Raw genomic sequence first — 22,628 nt, 5'->3', positions numbered from 1 at the left:
ACGTATTTGTAGGCATATCATTGGAAGATTGCCAATAAGAGACTACATTTACCAGGTGTCCTTTGTTGAAATTGGTGCGTAATCTACAAGCTGCACGCATACATCCATGTGATTCTGGGGAGAGAGGAGACTTCCACGAACTATATATCATGAAGAAAGTTCGACGTTTTGATGACTGATTTTTCGGGGGTTTTTGGTAGCCAAACATGATGCAGAAAACGGAGCACAAATAATCTTTCAGGAAAAACTGAACATTTGCTATCGAACTGATTCTCCTCATTGAAAACATCCGAAGTTCTTCAAAGGTAAATGATTTTACTTGAATGCTTTTCTGTTTTTTGTGAAAATGTTGCCTGCTCGATGCTAACGCTAAATGCTAACGCTAAATGCTACGCTAGCTATCAATAGCTATCAATACTGTTACACAAATGCTTGTTTTGCTATGGTTGAGAAGCATATTTTTGAAAATCTGAGATGACAGTGTTGTTAACCAGTTGAAGCTATGGGGGCGCTATTTCATTATTGGATAAAAAAACGTTCCCGTTTTAAGCGCAATATTTTGTCACGAAAAGATGCTCGACTATGCATATAATTAGCAGCTTTGGAAAGAAAACACTCTGACGTTTTCAAACTGCAAAGATATTATCTGTGAGTGCCACGGAACTGATGCTACAGGCGAAACCAAGATGAAACCTCAAACAGGAAATGAGCAGAATTTTTGAGGCTCTGTTTTTCTATCGTCTCCTTATATGGCTGTGAATGTGCCGTGAACGAGCTTATGCCGTTCGTCCTAGATGTCTGCAGCATTGTGACGTATTTGTAGGCATATCATTGGAAGATTGGCCATCTCACCAACAACAGAGACTCCAACAAAACATGATAACCTCTCACCATTACCAAAAACAGAGGCTCCAACAAAACATGCTAACCTCTCACCATTACCAATAACAGAGGATACAACAAAACATGCTAACCTCTCACCATTACCAATAACAGAGGCTACAACGAAACATGCTAACCTCTCACCATTACCAATAACAGAGACTACAAAAAAACATGCTAACCTCTCACCATTACCAATAACAGAGACTACAACAAAACATGCTAACCTCTCACCATTACCAATAACAGAGACTACAACAAAACATGCTAACCTCTCACCATTACCAATAACAGAGACTACAAAAAAACATGCTAACCTCTCACCATTACCAATAACAGAGACTACAACAAAACATGCTAACCTCTCACCATTACCAATAACAGAGGCTACAACAAAACATGCTAACCTCTCACCATTACCAATAACAGAGGATACAACAAAACATGCTAACCTCTCACCATTACCAATAACAGAGACTACAACAAAACATGATAACCTCTCACCACTACCAATAACAGAGACTACAACAAAACATGATAACCTCTCACCACTACCAATAACAGAGACTACAACAAAACATACTAACCTCTCACCATTACCAATAACAGGGGGTCTGATCTTTGTGCCTCTGTAACTCATTCATCATTATCATCGATTCATTCATTATTATTCATCATCATAGTAGCATCCACATGAATGTAGAAGTGTTCAGAAACATCTTCTATTCTTGCTGACAATACAAGTGAAGTGACTCCAAAATGACAGGACATTATTCACCATTCAGTTTCTATTAGGAAAAACATCCAAAACACAACCAAGACAAACTGCAAATTAATTCACCAAGTTAGTAGAATCACAAGCTTGATGTGATCCCCGGGACCACCCATACGTAGAATGTATGCACACATGACTGTAAGTCGCTTTGGATAAAATATTATTATTATTATTATTATTAATCACTGCAGGCATGGAATATGGGACCAAATACTAAACTTTTGACTGAAATAATTTATCCAAAATGTTATGACTTTGTTAAATGGGAGAACTAGATACATAAAGGTTTTTCATTTATAAACAGTAAAATATATATGTATGAAAATACCTTTAAATAAAAGGTGACATTCTGTACTTTTGCCGAACATGAAACATTGTATCTCAAATCCAAAATGCTGGAGCACCACATTTAAAACTGTAAGCTTCACTGTCCAAACACATATGGTGTGGACTATGTGTGTCTGGTAAACACATGTGGATCTGGTGAACAGTTATCACTTGTTGACCAACTACAGGAATACTGACCTCAGAGTCTCCAGTTTACAGTGGGGATTCCCCAGTCCATCAGAGAGCAGCTTCACTCCTGAATCCTTCAGGTCATTGTTACTCAGGTCCAGCTCTCTCAGGGGTGAGGGGTTTGACTCCAGAGCTGAGACCAGAGAAGCACAGCCTTCCTCTGTGACTCCACAGCCTGACAGCCTGACAAAGAGATCATCATGACTTAACAAACACACTGTTAATTTAACGAGTGGTGTAGAAGCAATGGTAGATGCATTTGGTTTATTCTCTCAAACAACATATAGATTCATCTTCCGTCTCCTAGAATTGTATGGTCATAATGTTATACTAATGTGAAAATCAATGCATTTATTCAATGTGTTTTTCAATATATATTATACATATTATATTACATATTTTACTCTAAACTGAATATTTCTTCCTGATGATTAGTTCTTATATGTCATTTTATTTACTCACAGAACAGCTCTGGAGGCTTTGACCACTGGCAGCAGCCTTAGAAGACCTTCCTCTGATCTGGAGAATTTCTTCAGGTCAAACACATCCAGCTCCTTTTCTGAAGTCAGCAACACAAAGACCAGAGCTGACCACTGTGCAGGTGACAGTTTGGCTTCTGAGAGACTTCCTGATCTCAGGTAGCTTTGGATCTCCTCCACTAGAGAATGGTCATTCAGTTCATTCAGACAGTGGAACAGATTGATGCTCCTCTCTGGAGAGGGATTCTCCCTGATCTTCTCCTTGATGTACTTGACTGTTTCTTCATGGCTCTGTGAGCTGCTTCTCGTCTTTGTCAGTAGACCTTGTAAGTGCTTCTGATTGGACTCCAGTGAGAGGCCCAGAAGGAAGCGGAGGAAAAGGTCCAGGTTTCCCGTCTCACTTTGTAAGGCTTTATCCACAGCACTCTTGTAGACAGTAACTTCAGACTCGTCTTTTGTTTGCAGTTTGTCCAATAGATTCTCATTGTTGTTGATGAATGAGAGGAACACATATACAGCAGCCAGAAACTCCTGAATGCTCAGATGAACAAAGCAGTACACCTTGTCCTGGTACAGCACACATTCCTCTTTAAAGAGCTGTGTGCACAATCCTGAGTACACTGAGGCTTCATTGACATCAATGCCAGACTCTTTCAGGTCTTCTTCATAGAAAATTAGATTGCCCTTCACAAGCTGTAGAAAAGCCAGTTTTCCCAGTGACCGAATGCTCTCTTTATTCCAGTGTGGACCTGTCTCTTCTTTCCCAAGATACTTTTCATTCTTCTGTTTGGTATGAAACACCACAAGGTGTGTGTACATCTCAGTCAGAGTCTTGGGCATCTCTTCTCTCTTATGTTTCAACATGTGTTCAAGGACTGTTGCAGAAATCCAACAGAAGACTGGAATGTGGCACATGATGTGGAGGCTCCTTGATGTCTTTATGTGTGAGATGATTCTGCTGGCCAGGTCCTCATCACTGAATCTCTTCCTGAAGTACTCCTCCTTCTGTGGGTCATTGAACCCTCGTACCTCTGTCACCTGGTCAACACACCCTGAAGGGATCTTATTGGCTGCTGCAGGTCGGGTAGTTATCCAGAGGAGAGCAGAGGGAAGCAGATTTCCCTTGATGAGATTTGTCAGCAGAACATCCACTGAGGTTGACTCTGTGACGTCCCAACAGATCTTGTTCTTCTGGAAGTCTAGGGGCAGTCGGCACTCATCCAGACCATCAAAGATGAACAGAACTTTGTACTTGTCGTAGTTGGAGATTCTTGATTGTTTGGTTTCCATTGAGAAGTGATTAAGAAGTTCAATGAAAGTGTGTTTGTCCCGTTTCATCAAATTCAGCTCCCGGAAAGGGAATGAAAATACAAATTGGACATCCTGATTTGCATTTCCTTCAGCCCAGTCCAGAATGAACTTCTGCACAGAGACTGTTTTTCCAATGCCAGCGACTCCCTTTGTCAGCACAGTTCTGATAGGTTTGTCTTGTCCAGTTAAGGGTTTGAAGATGTCGTTACATTTGATTGCAGTCTCTGGTCTTGCTTGTTTCCTGGTTGTTGTCTCAATCTGTCTCAGCTCATGTTCATTATTGACCTCTCCTGTTCCACCCTCTGTGATGTAGAGCTCTGTGTAGATCTTATTGAGAAGTGTTGGGTTTCCTTGTTTAGCGATCCCCTCAAATACACATTGAAACTTCTTCTTTAGATTAGATTTGAGTTCACGTTGGCAAATCACAGCAAGATCATCTGAATGAATAAATAACACAGAGGATATTAATATTACGTCTGTTTTAATGTCTACAGTATTGTAGGACTTTTGTAAAGTTTTTTTTTATCAATAATGACTAATTATGTATACATTTCAATCAGGACTGACTAATCAGAATACTATTATGTTACTGTATATGTACTAATCAGAATACTATTATGTTACTGTATAGATGTATGAATTTTCTTTTTAATCCTAGTACTGAATATAATGTGTGTAAATATAATCAAGAATTACAACAATGACTGTCTGTTCCTTGGTAAAAACGAATGAACTTATCGTCAGACTGGCTAGAATGCTGATCTACACAGGAAGACCTTGGCTCGGTCATAAATGATCTAAAGTGGTGGGAGAACTATACTATACTATAACTATACAGCCATTGTACTATACTGTACTATAACTATAGAGCCATTGTACTATACTGTACTATAACTATACTGCCATTGTACTATACTATACTATAACTATACTGCCATTGTACTATACTATACTATAACTATACTGCCATTGTACTATACTATACTATAACTATACAGCCATTGTACTATACTGTACTATAACTATAGAGCCATTGTACTATACTATACTATAACTATACTGCCATTGTACTATACTATACTATAACTATACTGCCATTGTACTATACTATACTATAACTATACTGCCATTGTACCGGGTGGAGAAGAGACGGGACAGTTTGAAAACTAATGACGTCATTTTCAGTTTATAACCTGTTGTAAATTGTTTCATGTTCAGTTCTCTCGAGAGTAAACACTACTGATTGGTTTTGAGACTGGTCTCTGTCCATTTTATGCAAATAAGAGTCTTACAAATTCTTAGGAGTGGACAGAGTGTTTAATTTAATTGGGTATTAAAACATATTAATTCCCGTAACAGATTTAAATTATGATAATTTATTCTCTTAACTGACTGTATAAATGTGTAAACGTTTTCATAATGCATTACAGACTGGTGTGACTGATTATATTATTATTGGTATTATTGATGGTATTATTAATGTTCTATCTCTAAATGAATCACCACAACACATCCCTGCTGCTACTTGATGAGGTCACTAGGTGAGGTCGGCCGATTAATTAGGGACGATTTCAAGTTTTCATAACAATCGGAAATCGGAATTTTTGTACACCGATTTTACAGTTTTTTTTTGTACACCTATATTTAACTAACTGGTCTAGGAACAGTGGGTTAACTGGTCTAGGAACAGTGGGTTAACTGGTCTAGGAACAGTGGGTTAACTGGTCTAGGAACAGTGGGTTGACTGGTCTAGGAACAGTGGGTTAACTGGTCTAGGAACAGTGGTTAACTGGTCTAGGAACAGTGGGTTAACTGGTCTAGGAACAGTGGGTTAACTGGTCTAGGAACAGTGGGTTAACTGGTCTAGGAACAGTGGGTTAACTGGTCTAGGAACAGTGGGTTAACTGGTCTAGGAACAGTGGGTTAACTGGTCTAGGAACAGTGGTTAACTGGTCTAGGAACAGTTGGTTAACTGGTCTAGGAACAGTGGGTTAACTGGTCTAGGAACAGTGGGTTAACTGGTCTAGGAACAGTGGGTTAACTGGTCTAGGAACAGTGGGTTAACTGGTCTAGGAACAGTGGGTTAACTGGTCTAGGAACAGTGTAAGTCGCTCTGGATAAGAGCGTCTGCTAAATGACTTAAATGTAAATGTAAATGTTAACTGGTCTAGGAACAGTGGTTAACTAGTCTAGGAACAGTGGGTTAACTGGTCTAGGAACAGTGGTTAACTGGTCTAGGAACAGTGGGTTAACTGGTCTAGGAACAGTGGGTTAACTGGTCTAGGAACAGTGGGTTAACTGGTCTAGGAACAGTGGGTTAACTGGTCTAGGAACAGTGGGTTAACTGGTCTAGGAACAGTGGGTTAACTGGTCTAGGAACAGTTGGTTAACTGGTCTAGGAACAGTGGGTTAACTGGTCTAGGAACAGTGGGTTAACTGGCCTAGGAACAGTGGGTTAACTGGTCTAGGAACAGTGGGTTAACTGGTCTAGGAACAGTGGGTTAACTGGCCTAGGAACAGTGGGTTAACTGGTCTAGGAACAGTGGGTTAACTGGTCTAGGAACAGTGGGTTAACTGGTCTAGGAACAGTGGGTTAACTGGTCTAGGAACAGTGGGTTAACTGGTCTAGGAACAGTGGGTTAACTGGTCTAGGAACAGTGGGTTAACTGATCTAGGAACAGTTGGTTAACTGGTCTAGGAACAGTGGGTTAACTGGTCTAGGAACAGTGGGTTAACTGGTCTAGGAACAGTGGGTTAACTGGTCTAGGAACAGTGGGTTAACTGGTCTAGGAACAGTGGGTTAACTGGTCTAGGAACAGTGGGTTAACTGGTCTAGGAACAGTGGGTTAACTGGTCTAGGAACAGTTGGTTAACTGGTCTAGGAACAGTGGGTTAACTGGTCTAGGAACAGTGGGTTAACTGGTCTAGGAACATTTGGTTAACTGGTCTAGGAACAGTGGGTTAACTGGTCTAGGAACAGTGGGTTAACTGGTCTAGGAACAGTGGGTTAACTGGTCTAGGAACAGTGGTTAACTGGTCTAGGAACAGTGGGTTAACTGGTCTAGGAACAGTGGGTTAACTGGTCTAGGAACAGTGGGTTAACTGGTCTAGGAACAGTGGGTTAACTGGTCTAGGAACAGTGGGTTAACTGGTCTAGGAACAGTGGGTTAACTGGTCTAGGAACAGTGGGTTAACTGGTCTAGGAACAGTGGGTTAACTGGTCTAGGAACAGTGGGTTAACTGGTCTAGGAACAGTGGGTTAACTGGTCTAGGAACAGTGGGTTAACTGGTCTAGGAACAGTGGGTTAACTGGTCTAGGAACAGTGGGTTAACTGGTCTAGGAACAGTGTAAGTCGCTCTGGATAAGAGCGTCTGCTAAATGACTTAAATGTAAATGTTAACTGGTCTAGGAACAGTGGTTAACTGGTCTAGGAACAGTGGGTTAACTGGTCTAGGAACAGTGGTTAACTGGTCTAGGAACAGTGGGTTAACTGGTCTAGGAACAGTGGTTAACTGGTCTAGGAACAGTGGGTTAACTGGTCTAGGAACAGTGGGTTAACTGGTCTAGGAACAGTGGGTTAACAGGTCTAGGAACAGTGGGTTAACTGGCCTAGGAACAGTGGGTTAACTGGTTTAGGAACAGTGGGTTAACTGGTCTAGGAACAGTGGGTTAACTGGTCTAGGAACAGTGGGTTAACTGGTCTAGGAACAGTGGGTTAACTGGTCTAGGAACAGTGGGTTAACTGGTCTAGGAACAGTGGGTTAACTGGTCTAGGAACAGTGGGTTAACTGGTCTAGGAACAGTGGGTTAACTGGTCTAGGAACAGTGGGTTAACAGGTCTAGGAACAGTGGGTTAACTGGTCGAGGAACAGTGGGTTAACTGGTCTAGGAACAGTGGGTTAACTGGTCTAGGAACAGTGGGTTAACTGGTCTAGGAACAGTGGGTTAACTGGTCTAGGAACAGTGGGTTAACTGGTCTAGGAACAGTGGGTTAACAGGTGTAGGAACAGTGGGTTAACTGGTCGAGGAACAGTGGGTTAACTGGTCTAGGAACAGTGGGTTAACTGGTCTAGGAACAGTGGGTTAACTGGTCTAGGAACAGTGGGTTAACTGGTCTAGGAACAGTGGGTTAACTGGTCTAGGAACAGTGGGTTAACTGGTCTAGGAACAGTGGGTTAACTGGTCTAGGAACAGTGTAAGTCGCTCTGGATAAGAGCGTCTGCTAAATGACTTAAATGTAAATGTTAACTGGTCTAGGAACAGTGGTTAACTGGTCTAGGAACAGTGGGTTAACTGGTCTAGGAACTGTGGGTTAACTGGTCTAGGAACAGTGGGTTAACTGGTCTAGGAACAGTGGGTTAACTGGTCTAGGAACAGTGGGTTAACTGGTCTAGGAACAGTGGGTTAACTGGTCTAGGAACAGTGGGTTAACTGGTCTAGGAACAGTGGGTTAACAAGTCTAGGAACAGTGGGTTAACTGGTCGAAGAACAGTGGGTTAACTGGTCTAGGAACAGTGGGTTAACTGGTCTAGGAACAGTGGGTTAACTGGTCTAGGAACAGTGGGTTAACTGGTCTAGGAACAGTGGGTTAACTGGTCTAGGAACAGTGGGTTAACAGGTCTAGGAACAGTGGGTTAACTGGTCGAGGAACAGTGGGTTAACTGGTCTAGGAACAGTGGGTTAACTGGTCTAGGAACAGTGGGTTAACTGGTCTAGGAACAGTGGGTTAACTGGTCTAGGAACAGTGGGTTCCTAGCTTTGAGCCTTGGAGTGGTTGTTTCCCTTGCTCTGCATGGGAAACGCTGCTTCAGGGGTGGCTGTTGTCGTTGTGTTCCTGGTTTGAGCCCAGGGAGGAGCGAGGAGAGGGACGGAAGCTATACTGTTACACTGGCAATACTAAAGTGACTATAAGAACATCCAATAGTCAAAGGTTAATGAAATACAAATGGTATAGAGGGAAATAGTCCTATAATTCCTATAATAACTATAATAATTGTCATTATTACAAAGGCATTTTTTTTATTTTATTTTTTTTAAATTGGCCGATTAATCGGTATTGCCTTTTTTGGTCGTCCAATAATCGGTATCGGTATCTGCGTTGAAAAATCATAATCGGTCGACCTCTAGTTAAGGCTGCTACAATATCATTGAGTTACACAGCTACTTTAACTGTACTTTAGCTACAGCTTTTAAATGTTATAAAACAGCATTCAACATGAGGCAGACAGATCTTACATTCCTCCAGTGTGTCAGCAAGCTCCTTCTGGTTCATTTTCCTCAGGACGTGCAGTGTGATCTTCAGAGCCCCCTCTCTGGCACTGCTCTCCTGCTTCTCATCTTCAGCATCCACCACTTCCTGCTTCTGACTCTCAAAGCCTTCTGGGAGTTCTGGACTAAGAATCCTCTTGAATATCTTCAGCTCGTTCTTCACAAATGTCATAATTTTCTCTTCAAGCATCTGGAATAAATTAAGTAAATGAGTTAAGCAAGAGACAAAATGCTTTCTCATTAACACATTAATGAATGATTGACAGATCAACTTTACTTGAGGTAAACAAAAACAAATGTACATAACAGGACCACATACACTGAATATGGAGTCCAGGTCTGTTTGATGACCCTGGGAAGACTGACCACTGAGAATCTCTGACTCTGATCCCTCCTGTTGGTTTCTGTGGACAAAACATGAGATTACATCTCCTCATCCAGGGAGTACACACACACACACACACACACACACACACACACACACACACACACACACACACACACACACACACACACACACACACACACACACACACACACACACACACGGAGGGAATGTTGTGTTTGTTTAATATTGTTTTAGGAATATGAAAATGGACAAAAGGATGAGCCTTTGGATTATGAAAACAACAACAATAAATGGGAAAATGGGAGGAGAAATGACTAGAGACAGTGTTGTTTAACTCACTGACCAGGACCCATGAGTTCTTCTTACCTTTGTTCAGTAGAAAAGTCTCCCTCTCTAAACTCTATAGGATGTTCCATAGACCAGTCACTCTTCATGGACACACAGCTGGGAACAGGGGAGGCTGGTCTCTCCTGCTTGATTGGACTTCAACACAACAGAGACAAACATTACATCTCATCTACTCTGAGCTCAGATTCCAAAACGCTATATGTCACTTTTCAGAAATGTTCGTAAATTAGCTTTTATTGTTTACAGAAATTATGAATGAGATGTTTTTTTCACTATCTAATCATGACATGGGGTCGTTCAGTGACAGACGTGTATTTGTTTAATGTCTTTCACTTGATGTTTCATTTCAGAGAGAAAAATAATCATGTTTATTTTGCTAAATGCTATATATCTGCCTCACTCTCAGAGAAATCAGTAGTTCTGCTAGGTTTTACACAGTAATAATATATATCTGCCTCACTCTCAGAGAAATCAGTAGTACTGCTAGGTTTTACACAGTAATAATATATATTTGTCTCACTCTCAGAGAAATCAGTAGTTCTGCTAGGTTTTACACAGTAATAATATATATCTGCCTCGCTCTCGGAGAAATCAGTAGTTCTGCTAGGTTTTACACAGTAATAATATATATCTGCCTCACTCGCAGAGAAATCAGTAGTTCTGCTAGGTTTTACACAGTAATAATATATATCTGCCTCACTCTCAGAGAAATCAGTAGTTCTGCTAGGTTTTACACAGTAATAATATATATCTGCCTCACTCTCAGAGAAATCAGTAGTACTGCTAGGTTTTACACAGTAATAATATATATCTGCCTCACTCTCAGAGAAATCAGTAGTTCTGCTAGGTTTTACACAGTAATAATATATATCTGCCTCACTCGCAGAGAAATCAGTAGTTCTGCTAGGTTTTACACAGTAATAATATATATCTGCCTCACTCTTAGAGAAATCAGTAGTTCTGCTAGGTTTTACACAGTAATAATATATATCTGCCTCACTCTCAGAGAAATCAGTAGTACTGCTAGGTTTTACACAGTAATAATATATATCTGCCTCACTCTCAGAGAAATCAGTAGTACTGCTAGGTTTTACACAGTAATAATATATATCTGCCTCACTCTCAGAGAAATCAGTAGTACTGCTAGGTTTTACACAGTAATAATATATATCTGCCTCACTCTCAGAGAAATCAGTAGTACTGCTAGGTTTTACACAGTAATAATATATATCTGCCTCACTCTCAGAGAAATCAGTAGTACTGCTAGGTTTTATACAGTAATAATATATATCTGCCTCACTCTCAGAGAAATCAGTAGTTCTGCTAGGTTTTACAGAGTTTCATAAAGAACTGTACAAATGATACATTTGACATCAATATACAACATTTTTTAAACCATTATTAAATACAGTAATATTAGATCTGTATTTAAACATTTAGTTTTGAAATCAGCATATGTTTTTATCCAGGGCATGGGGTAGGGGTACCAGGAAAATAATGAGACTATAAGGAGTACCAGTCCTGAGTCAATGTGCAGGGGTACCAGGTAGTTGAGGTAATAATGAGACTATAAGGAGTACCAGTACTGAGTCAATGTGCAGGGTACCAGGTAGTTGAGGTAATAATGAGACTATAAGGAGTACCAGTACTGAGTCAATGTGCAGGGTACCAGGTAGTTGAGGTAATAATGAGACTATAAGGAGTACCAATACTGAGTCAATGTGCAGGGAACCAGGTAGTTGAGGTAATAATGAGACTATAAGGAGTACCAGTACTGAGTCAATGTGCAGGGTACCAGGTAGTTGAGGTAATAATGAGACTATAAGGAGAACCAGTACTGAGTCAATGTGCAGGGTACCAGGTAGTTGAGGTTATAATGAGGCTATAAGGAGTACCAGTACTGAGTCAATGTGCAGGGTACCAGGTAGTTGAGGTTATAATGAGGCTATAAGGAGTACCAGTACTGAGTCAATGTGCAGGGTACCAGGTAGTTGAGGTAATAATGAGACTATAAGGAGTACCAGTACTGAGTCAATGTGCAGGGTACCAGGTAGTTGAGGTAATAATGAGGCTATAAGGAGAACCAGTACTGAGTCAATGTGCAGGGTACCAGGTAGTTGAGGTAATAATGAGACTATAAGGAGTACCAATACTGAGTCAATGTGCAGGGAACCAGGTAGTTGAGGTAATAATGAGACTATAAGGAGAACCAGTACTGAGTCAATGTGCAGGGTACCAGGTAGTTGAGGTTATAATGAGGCTATAAGGAGTACCAGTACTGAGTCAATGTGCAGGGTAGCAGGTAGTTGAGGTAATAATGAGACTATAAGGAGTACCAGTACTGAGTCAATGTGCAGGGTACCAGGTAGTTGAGGTAATAATGAGGCTATAAGGAGAACCAGTACTGAGTCAATGTGCAGGGTACCAGGTAGTTGAGGTAATAATGAGACTATAAGGAGTACCAATACTGAGTCAATGTGCAGGGAACCAGGTAGTTGAGGTAATAATGAGACTATAAGGAGAACCAGTACTGAGTCAATGTGCAGGGTACCAGGTAGTTGAGGTTATAATGAGGCTATAAGGAGTACCAGTACTGAGTCAATGTGCAGGGTAGCAGGTAGTTGAGGTAATAATGAGACTATAGGGAGTACCTGTACTGAGTCAATGTGCAGGGTACCAGGTAGTTGAGGTAATAATGAGGCTATAAGGAGAACCAGTACTGAGTCAATGTGCAGGGTACCAGGTAGTTGAGGTAATAATGAGACTATAAGGAGTACCAGTACTGAGCCAATGTGCAGGGTAGCAGGTAGTTGAGGTAATAATGAGGCTATAAGGAGTACCAATACTGAGTCAATGTGCAGGGTACCAGGTAGTTGAGGTAATAATGAGGCTATAAGGAGTACCAATACTGAGTCAATGTGCAGGGTACCAGGTAGTTGAGGTAATAATGAGGCTATAAGGAGTACCGATACTGAGTCAATGTGCAGGGTACCAGGTAGTTGAGGTAATAATGAGGCTATAAGGAGTACCAATACTGAGTCAATGTGCAGGGTACCAGGTAGTTGAGGTAATAATGAGACTATAAGGAGAACCAGTACTGAGTCAATGTGCAGGGTACCAGGTAGTTGAGGTAATAATGAGGCTATAAGGAGTACCAATACTGAGTCAATGTGCAGGGTACCAGGTAGTTGAGGTAATAATGAGGCTATAAGGAGTACCAATACTGAGTCAATGTGCAGGGTACCAGGTAGTTGAGGTAATAATGAGGCTATAAGGAGTACCAATACTGAGTCAATGTGCAGGGTACCAGGTAGTTGAGGTAATAATGAGGCTATAAGGAGTACCAATACTGAGTCAATGTGCAGGGTACCAGGTAGTTGAGGTAATAATGAGGCTATAAGGAGTACCAATACTGAGTCAATGTGCAGGGTACCAGGTAGTTGAGGTAATAATGAGGCTATAAGGAGTACCAATACTGAGTCAATGTGCAGGGTACCAGGTAGTTGAGGTAATAATGAGGCTATAAGGAGTACCAATACTGAGTCAATGTGCAGGGTACCAGGTAGTTGAGGTAATAATGAGGCTATAAGGAGTACCGATACTGAGTCAATGTGCAGGTTACCAGGTAGTTGAGGTAATAATGAGGCTATAAGGAGTACCAATACTGAGTCAATGTGCAGGGTACCAGGTAGTTGAGGTAATAATGAGACTATAAGGAGAACCAGTACTGAGTCAATGTGCAGGGTACCAGGTAGTTGAGGTAATAATGAGGCTATAAGGAGTACCAATACTGAGTCAATGTGCAGGGTACCAGGTAGTTGAGGTAATAATGAGGCTATAAGGAGTACCAATACTGAGTCAATGTGCAGGGTACCAGGTAGTTGAGGTAATAATGAGGCTATAAGGAGTACCAATACTGAGTCAATGTGCAGGGTACCAGGTAGTTGAGGTAATAATGAGGCTATAAGGAGTACCAATACTGAGTCAATGTGCAGGGTACCAGGTAGTTGAGGTAATAATGAGGCTATGAGGAGTACCAATACTGAGTCAATGTGCAGGGTACCAGGTAGTTGAGGTAATAATGAGGCTATACGGAGTACCAGTACTGAGGCAATGTGCAGGGTACCAGGTAGTTGAGGTAATAATGAGACTATAAGGAGTACCAGTACTGAGTCAATGTGCAGGGTACCAGGTAGTTGAGGTAATATGTACATGTAGTTCGGGGAAAAAGTGACGAGGCAATCAGGATGGAGGTTACATCTCCTCACCCAGGGAGCTCACACACACACACACACACACACACACACACACACACACACACACACACACACACACACACACACACACACACACACACACACACACACACACACACACAGGGAGGGAATGTTGTGTTTGTTTAATATTGTTTTAGGACTATGAAAATGGACAAAAGGATTAGCCTATGGATTATGAAAACAACAACAATAAATGAGAAAATGGGAGGAGAAATGACTAGAGACAGTGTTGTTTAACTCACTGACCAGGACCCATGAGTTCTTCTTACCTTTGTTCAGTAGAAAAGTCTCCCTTTCTAAACCATATAGGTTCACCCATAGACTTGTCACTCTTCATGGACACACAGCTGGGAACAGGGGAGGCTGGTCTCTCCTGCTTGATTGGACTTCAACACAACAGAGACAAACATTACATCTCTCATCTACTCTGAGCTCAGATTCCAAAACGCTATATGTCACTTTTCAGAAATGTTCGTAAATTAGCTTTTATTGTTTACAGAAATTATGAATGAGATGTTTTTTTCACTATCTAATCATGACATGGGGTCGTTCAATGACAGACATGTATTTGTTTAATGTCTTTCACTTGATGTTTCATTTCAGAGAGAAAAATAATCATGTTTATTTTGCTAAAAGCTATATATCTGCCTCACTCGCAGAGAAATCAGTAGTATTGCTAGGTTTTACACAGTAATAATATATATCTGCCTCACTCTCAGAGAAATCAGTAGTTCTGCTAGGTTTTATACAGTAATAATATATATCTGCCTCACTCTCAGAGAAATCAGTAGTTCTGCTAGGTTTTACACAGTAATAATATATATCTGCCTCACTCTCAGAGAAATCAGTAGTTCTGCTAGGTTTAACACAGTAATAATATATATCTGCCTCACTCTCAGAGAAATCAGTAGTACTGCTAGGTTTTACACAGTAATAATATATATCTGCCTCACTCTCAGATAAATCAGTAGTACTGCTAGGTTTTACACAGTAATAATATATATCTACCCCACTCTCAGAGAAATCAGTAGTTTTTTTTATTTATTTAATTTTTATTTTTATTTCATCTTTATTTAACCAGGTAGGCTAGTTGAGATCAAGTTCTCATTTGCAACTGCGACCTGGCCAAGATAAAGCATAGCAGTGTGAACAGACAACACAGAGTTACACATGGAGTAAACAATTAACAAGTCAATAACACAGTAGAAAAAGGGGGAGTCTATATACAATGTGTGCAAAAGGCATGAGGTAGGCGAATAATTACAATTTTGCAGATTAACACTGGAGTGATAAATGATCAGATGGTCATGTACAGGTAGAGATATTGGTCTGCAAAAGAGCAGAAAAGTAAATAAATAAAAACAGTATAAAAACAGTATGGGAATGAGGTAGGTGAAAATGAGTGGGCTATTTACCAATAGACTATGTACAGCAGCAGCGATCGGTTAGCTGCTCAGATAGCTGATGTTTGAAGTTGGTGAGGGAGATAAAAGTCTCCAACTTCAGCGATTTTTGCAATTCGTTCCAGTCACAGGCAGCAGAGTACTGGAACGAAAGGCGGCCAAATGAGGTGTTGGCTTTAGGGATGATCAGTGAGATACACCTGCTGGAGCGCGTGCTACGGATGGGTGTTGCCATCGTGACCAGTGAACTGAGATAAGGCGGGCTTTACCTAGCATGGACTTGTAGATGACCTGGAGCCAGTGGGTCTGGCGACGAATATGTAGCGAAGGCCAGCCGACTAGAGCATACAAGTCGCAGTGGTGGGTGGTATAAGGTGCTTTAGTGACAAAACAGATGGCACTGTGATAGACTGCATCCAGTTTGCTGAGTAGAGTGTTGGAAGCCATTTTGTAGATGACATCGCCGAAGTCGAGGATCGGTAGGATAGTCAGTTTTACTAGGGTAAGCTTGGCGGCGTGAGTGAATGAGGCTTTGTTGCGGAATAGAAAGCCGACTCTTGATTTGATTTTCGATTGGAGATGTTTGATATGAGTCTGGAAGGAGGGTTTGCAGTCGAGCCAGACACCTAGGTACTTATAGATGTCCACATATTCAAGGTCGGAACCATCCAGGGTGGTGATGCTAGTCGGGCATGCGGGTGCAGGCAGCGATCGGTTGAAAAGCATGCATTTGGTTTTACTAGCGTTTAAGAGCAGTTGGAGGCCATGGAAGGAGTGTTGTATGGCATTGAAGCTCGTTTGGAGGTTACATAGCACAGTGTCCAATGACGGGCCGAAAGTATATAGAATGGTGTCGTCTGCATAGAGGTGGATCAGGGAATCGCCCGCAGCAAGAGCAACATCATTGATATATACAGAGAAAAGAGTCGGCCCGAGAATTGAACTCTGTGGCACCCCCATAGAGACTGCCAGAGGACCGGACAGCATGCCCTCCGATTTGACACACTGAACTCTGTCTGCAAAGTAATTGGTGAACCAGGCAAGGCAGTCATCCGAAAAACCGAGGCGACTGAGTCTGCCGATAAGAATATGGTGATTGACAGAGTCGAAAGCCTTGGCAAGGTCGATGAAGACGGCTGCACAGTACTGTCTTTTATCGATGGCGGTTATGATATCGTTTAATACCTTGAGTGTGGCTGAGGTGCACCCGTGACCGGCTCGGAAACCAGATTGCACAGCGGAGAAGGTACGGTGGGATTTGAGATGGTCAGTGACCTGTTTGTTGACTTGGCTTTCGAAGACCTTAGATAGGCAGGGCAGGATGGATATAGGTATGTAACAGTTTGGGTCCAGGGTGTCTCCCCTTTGAAGAGGGGATGACTGCGGCAGCTTTCAATCCTTGGGGATCTCAGACGATATGAAAGAGAGGTTGAACAGGCTGGTAATAGGGGTTGCGACAATGGCGGCGGATAGTTTCAGAAATAGAGGGTCCAGATTGTCAAGCCCAGCTGATTTGTACGGGTCCAGGTTTTGCAGCTCTTTCAGAACATCTGCTATCTGGATTTGGGTAAAGGAGAACCTGGAGAGGCTTGGGCGAGGAGCTGCGGGGGGGGGGCGGAGCTGTTGGCCGAGGTTGGAGTAGCCAGGCGGAAGGCATGGCCAGCCGTTGAGAAATGCTTATTGAAGTTTTCGATAATCATGGATTTATCGGTGGTGACCGTGTTACCTAGCCTCATTGCAGTGGGCAGCTGGCAGGAGGTGCTCTTGTTCTCCATGGACTTCATAGTGTCCCAGAACTTTTTGGAGTTGGAGCTACAGGATGCAAACTTCTGCCTGAAGTAGCTGGCCTTAGCTTTCCTGACTGACTGCGTGTATTGGTTCCTGACTTCCCTGAACAGTTGCATATCGCGGGGACTGTTCGATGCTATTGCAGTCCGCCACAGGATGTTTTTGTGCTGGTCGAGGGCAGTCAGGTCCGGAGTGAACCAAGGGCTGTATCTGTTCTTGGTTCTGCATTTTTTGAACGGAGCATGCTTATCTAAAATGGTGAGGAAGTTACTTTTAAAGAATGACCAGGCATCCTCAACTGACGGGATGAGGTCAATGTCCTTCCAGGATACCCGGGCCAGGTCGATTAGAAAGGCCTGCTCACAGAAGTGTTTTAGGGAGCGTTTGACAGTGATGAGGGGTGGTCGTTTGATTGCGGCTCCGTGGCGGATACAGGCAATGAGGCAGTGATCGCTGAGATCCTGGTTGAAGATAGCGGAGGTGTATTTGGAGGGCCAGTTGGTCAGCATGATGTCTATGAGGGTACCCTTGTTTACGGAGTTAGGGTTGTACCTGGTGAGTTCCTTGATGATTTGTGTGAGATTGAGGGCATCTAGCTTAGATTGTAGGACTGCCGGGGTGTTAAGCATATCCCAGTTTAGGTCGCCTAACAGAACAAACTCTGAAGCTAGATGGGGGGCGATCAATTCACAAATGGTGTCCAGGGCACAGCTGGGAGCTGAGGGGGGTCGGTAGCAGGCGGCAACAGTGAGAGACTTATTTCTGGAGAGAGTAATTCTCAAAATTAGTAGTTCGAACTGTTTGGGTATGGACCTGGAAAGTATGACATTACTTTGCAGGCTATCTCTGCAGTAGACTGCAACTCCTCCCCCTTTGGCAGTTCTATCTTGACGGAAGATGTTATAGTTGGGAATGGAAATCTCTGAATTTTTGGTGGCATTCCTGAGCCAGGATTCAGACACGGCAAGGACATCAGGGTTAGCAGAGTGTGCTAAAGCAGTGAGTAAAACAAACTTAGGGAGGAGGCTTCTTATGTTGACATGCATGAAACTAAGGCTTTTTCGATCACAGAAGTCAACAAATGAGGGTGCCTGGGGACATGCAGGGCCTGGGTTTACCTCCACATCACCCGCGGAGCAGAGAAGGAGTAGTATGAGGGTGCGGCTGAAGGCTATCAAAACTGGTCGCCTAGAGCGTTGGGGACAGAGAATAAGAGGAGCAGGTTTCTGGGCATGGTAGAATATATTCAGGGCATAATGCGCAGACAGGGGTATGGTGGGGTGCGGGTACAGCAGAGGTAAGCCCAGGCACTGGGTGATGATGAGAGAGGTTGTATCTCTGGACATGCTGGTTGTAATGGGTGAGGTCACCGCATGTGTGGGAGGTGGGACGAAGGAGGTAACAAGGGTATGAAGAGTGGAACTAGGGGCTCCATTGTGAACTAAAACAATGATCACTAACCTGAACAACAGTATACAAGGCATATTGACATATGAGAGAGACATACAGCGAGGCATACAGTGTTGAATTGGGAAAGCTAGCTAAAACAGTAGGTGAGACAACAACAGCTAATCAGCTTGCACAACAAACAGCAGGTAAAATGGCGTTGACTAGGCAACGGGGCCGACAGATAAAACAAACAAGCAGAATGGAGTACCGTGATTAATGGACAGTCCAGCGTGCGTCAGCTATGTAGCCAAGAGATCAGTGTCCAGGGGGCAGCGGTGGATGGGCAGGGAAGCTGGACTGGCGAGTGTTATCCAGGTAAAAAAAAAAAATGAACAATGACTAAATAGCTTGTAGCTAGTTAGCTGGTTAGCGTCTGGAGGTTCTTGAGTGTGTTCTAAAAGATTAAAAATAATAGCGATTCCGTATCACAATGGGTGAGGCAGGTTTCCTAATTAAAAATCAAAAAGAGATTCAGACGGTTAGCAGGCCTGTGCTAACAAGCTAACAGTTCGTAGGCCCGGGCTAGACAGGGTAGCAGGGGTGTGCTACAGGTGCTCTGGCCGGGCTAGCTTCAAGCTAAGTGGGTGGAAACGCTAGCCAGGGGTAATCATCCGGGGTTGCAGTATAGCTAGATAGCTAGTTGTGAAGATCCAGCTGAAAAATGTTCCGTTTGCGGTGGGAATCCGGGGATGAAAAATAAATAGGTCCGTTATGCTCTGGTTAGAGTCGCGTTGTTCGAACTGGCGAGAGCTTTCCGGGCTAAAGGTTAGCTGAAGACCGCTAGCATAGCTGGTGGATTAGCTGGCTAGCTTCAGTTGAGGGGTTTCGGTTCCGAAGTAAATATAAATACTTTAGGAAAAATAGCTACATTGGGTGAGGTGGGTTGCAGGAGAGTATTTGGAAGCTTAGATTTAGCAAAATGTTTTTAAAGAGGTATGCGAAGAAAAATATGTAAACAAACGAAAAAGACGCGATATATACAGGGGACAGGACGACAGGACTTACTTACTGCTACGCCATCTTGTCAAGCATACTGTACTGCTAGGTTTTACACAGTAATAATATATATCTGCCCCACTCTCAGAGAAATCAGTAGTACTGCTAGGTTTTACACAGTAATAATATATATCTGCCTCACTCTCAGAGAAATCAGTAGTACTGCTAGGTTTTACACAGTAATAATATATATCTGCCTCACTCTCAGAGAAATCAGTAGTACTGCTAGGATTTATACAGTAATAATATATATCTGCCTCACTCTCAGAGAAATCAGTAGTACTGCTAGGATTTATACAGTAATAATATATATCTGCCTCACTCTCAGAGAAATCAGTAGTACTGCTAGGATTTATACAGTAATAATATATATCTGCCTCACTCTCAGAGAAATCAGTAGTACTGCTAGGTTTTACACAGTAATAATATATATCTGCCTCACTCTCAGGTTTTACAGAGTTTCATAAAGAACTGTACAAATGATACATTTGACATCAATATACAACATTTTTGTAAAACCATTATTAAATACAGTAATATAAGATCTGTATTTAAACATTTAGTTTTGAAATCAGCATATGTTTTTATACAGGGCATGGGGTAGGGGTACCAGGAAAATAATGAGACTATAAGGAGAACCAGTACTGAGTCAATGTGCAGGGTACCAGGTAGTTGAGGTAATAATGAGACTATAAGGAGTACCAGTACTGAGTCAATGTGCAGGGTACCAGGTAGTTGAGGTAATAATGAGACTATAAGGAGTACCAGTACTGAGTCAATGTGCAGGGTACCAGGTAGTTGAGGTAATAATGAGACTATAAGGAGAACCAGTACTGAGTCAATGTGCAGGGTACCAGGTAGTTGAGGTTATAATGAGGCTATAAGGAGTACCAGTACTGAGTCAATGTGCATGGTACCAGGTAGTTGAGGTAATAATGAGACTATAAGGAGTACCAGTACAGAGTCAATGTGCAGGGTACCAGGTTGTTGAGGTAATAATGAGACTATAAGGAGTACCAGTACTGAGTCAATGTGCAGGGTACCAGGTAGTTGAGGTAATAATGAGGCTATAATTGAGATAATATGTACATGTAGGTAGAGGTAAAAGTGACTAGACAATCAGGATAGAGATTACCACTCCTCATCCAGGAGTGCACACACACACACACATACACACACACACACACACACACACACACACACACACACACACACACACACACACACACACACACACACACACACACACACACACACACACACACACACACACACACACACACACACACACACACACACACACACACACACACACACACACACACACACACACACACACAGGGAGAGGAATGTTGTGTTTGTTTAATATTGTTTTAGGACTATGAAAATGGACAAAATGATTAGCCTATGGATTATGAAAACAACAAAAATAAATGGAAAATGGGAGGAGAAATGACTAGAGACAGTGTTGTTTAACTCACTGACCAGGACCCATGAGTTCTTCTTACCTTTGTTCAGTAGAAAAGTCTCCCTCTCTAAACTCTATAGGATGTTCCATAGACTTGTCACTCTTCATGGACACACAGCTGGGAACAGGGGAGGCTGGTCTCTCCTGCTTGATTGGACTTCAACACAACAGAGACAAACATTACATCTCTCATCTACTCTGAGCTCAGATGGGGAAACATAAGAAGAGTTTCATTCCAAAACGCAATATCTCACTTTTCGTAAATTTTCGTAAATGAGCTTTTATTGTTTAAAGAAATTAGGAAAGAGATTGGTGTGTTTTTTCACTATCTAATCATGGAATGGGGTTGTTCACTATCTAATCATGGGGTTGTTCACTATCTAATCATGGGGTTGTTCACTATCTAATCATGGCATGGGGTTGTTCACTATCTAATCATGGGGTTGTTCACTATCTAATCATGGGGTTGTTCACTATCTAATCATGGGGTTGTTCACTATCTAATCATGGGGTTGTTCACTATCTAATCATGGCATGGGGTTGTTCACTATCTAATCATGGGGTTGTTCACTATCTAATCATGGGGTTGTTCACTATCTAATCATGGGGTTGTTCACTATCTAATCATGGGGTTGTTCACTATCTAATCATGGGGTTGTTCCCTATCTAATCATGGCATGGGGTTGTTCACTATCTAATCATGGGGTTGTTCACTATCTAATCATGGGGTTGTTCACTATCTAATCATGGGGTTGTTCACTATCTAATCATGGGGTTGTTCACTATCTAATCATGGGGTTGTTGACTATCTAATCATGGGGTTGTTCACTATCTAATCATGGGGTTGTTCACTATCTAATCATGGGGTTGTTCACTATCTAATCATGGGGTTGTTCACTATCTAATCATGGGGTTGTTCACTATCTAATCATGGGGTTGTTCACTATCTAATCATGGGGTTGTTCACTATCTAATCATGGGGTTGTTCACTATCTAATCATGGGGTTGTTCACTATCTAATCATGGGGTTGTTCACTATCTAATCATGGGGTTGTTCACTATCTAATCATGGAATGGGGTTGTTCACTATCTAATCATGGGATTGTTCACTATCTAATCATGGGGTTGTTCCCTATCTAATCATGACATGGGTTGTTCACTATCTAATCATGGGGGGTTGTTCACTATCTAATCATGGGGTTGTTCACTATCTAATCATGGAATGGGATTGTTCACTATCTAATCATGGGGTTGTTCACTATCTAATCATGGGGTTGTTCACTATCTAATCATGGGGTTGTTCACTATCTAATCATGG

The 22,628-nt window shown here is 42.0% G+C and overlaps 2 protein-coding genes across 64 annotated transcripts in view; one reads left to right on the top strand and one right to left on the bottom strand.

Annotated features, from left to right (window-relative positions):
- The window catches only part of LOC127927070 (NACHT, LRR and PYD domains-containing protein 12-like), a 41,569-nt gene extending 19,552 nt beyond the window's left edge, over positions 1-22,017 (bottom strand). For 3 of the 14 annotated variants that reach the window (XM_052512716.1, XM_052512717.1, XM_052512718.1), the window contains exons 1-7: positions 21,351-22,016; positions 14,476-14,592; positions 9,948-10,064; positions 9,552-9,636; positions 9,200-9,422; positions 2,636-4,400; positions 2,183-2,356 (exon numbers count right to left, since the gene is read on the bottom strand). In XM_052512716.1, coding sequence (XP_052368676.1) covers positions 2,183-2,356; positions 2,636-4,400; positions 9,200-9,422; positions 9,552-9,636; positions 9,948-10,064; positions 14,476-14,592; positions 21,351-21,418 — 2,549 coding nt within the window. In that variant the 5' untranslated portion in view covers positions 21,419-22,016. Of the gene's footprint in view, positions 1-2,182; positions 2,357-2,635; positions 4,401-9,199; positions 9,423-9,551; positions 9,637-9,947; positions 10,065-14,475; positions 14,593-21,350 lie in introns of all 14 variants that reach the window. The other 11 variants (XM_052512713.1, XM_052512724.1, XM_052512723.1 and 8 more) reach the window with 11 other exon arrangements.
- On the top strand, positions 10,084-21,034 carry LOC127927071 (uncharacterized). Of its 50 annotated transcripts, XM_052512729.1 has the most exons (13): positions 10,084-11,610; positions 11,674-11,799; positions 11,926-12,051; positions 12,241-12,303; positions 12,430-12,492; positions 12,619-12,681; positions 12,745-12,870; positions 12,934-12,996; positions 13,060-13,500; positions 13,564-13,626; positions 13,690-13,941; positions 20,520-20,708; positions 20,835-21,034. In XM_052512729.1, the coding sequence occupies exon 1, from the start codon at positions 10,310-10,312 to the stop codon at positions 11,273-11,275; it is 966 nt and encodes a 321-aa protein (XP_052368689.1). In that variant the 5' UTR covers positions 10,084-10,309; the 3' UTR covers positions 11,276-11,610; positions 11,674-11,799; positions 11,926-12,051; positions 12,241-12,303; positions 12,430-12,492; positions 12,619-12,681; positions 12,745-12,870; positions 12,934-12,996; positions 13,060-13,500; positions 13,564-13,626; positions 13,690-13,941; positions 20,520-20,708; positions 20,835-21,034. The 50 variants fall into 50 exon arrangements, with proteins under 50 accessions (XP_052368689.1, XP_052368688.1, XP_052368690.1 ...); XM_052512728.1 differs by lacking the exons at positions 12,430-12,492; positions 12,619-12,681 and having other exon boundaries at positions 12,241-12,366; XM_052512730.1 differs by lacking the exons at positions 12,241-12,303; positions 12,430-12,492; positions 12,619-12,681.
- Positions 22,018-22,628: the final 611 nt, after the last annotated feature.

This window comes from Oncorhynchus keta, unplaced genomic scaffold (assembly GCF_023373465.1).
Source record: "Oncorhynchus keta strain PuntledgeMale-10-30-2019 unplaced genomic scaffold, Oket_V2 Un_contig_929_pilon_pilon, whole genome shotgun sequence".
Lineage (NCBI taxonomy): Eukaryota > Metazoa > Chordata > Actinopteri > Salmoniformes > Salmonidae > Oncorhynchus > Oncorhynchus keta.
The sequence above is the reverse complement of the archived record's forward strand: the minus strand, read 5'-3'. Positions and strand labels throughout refer to the sequence as shown.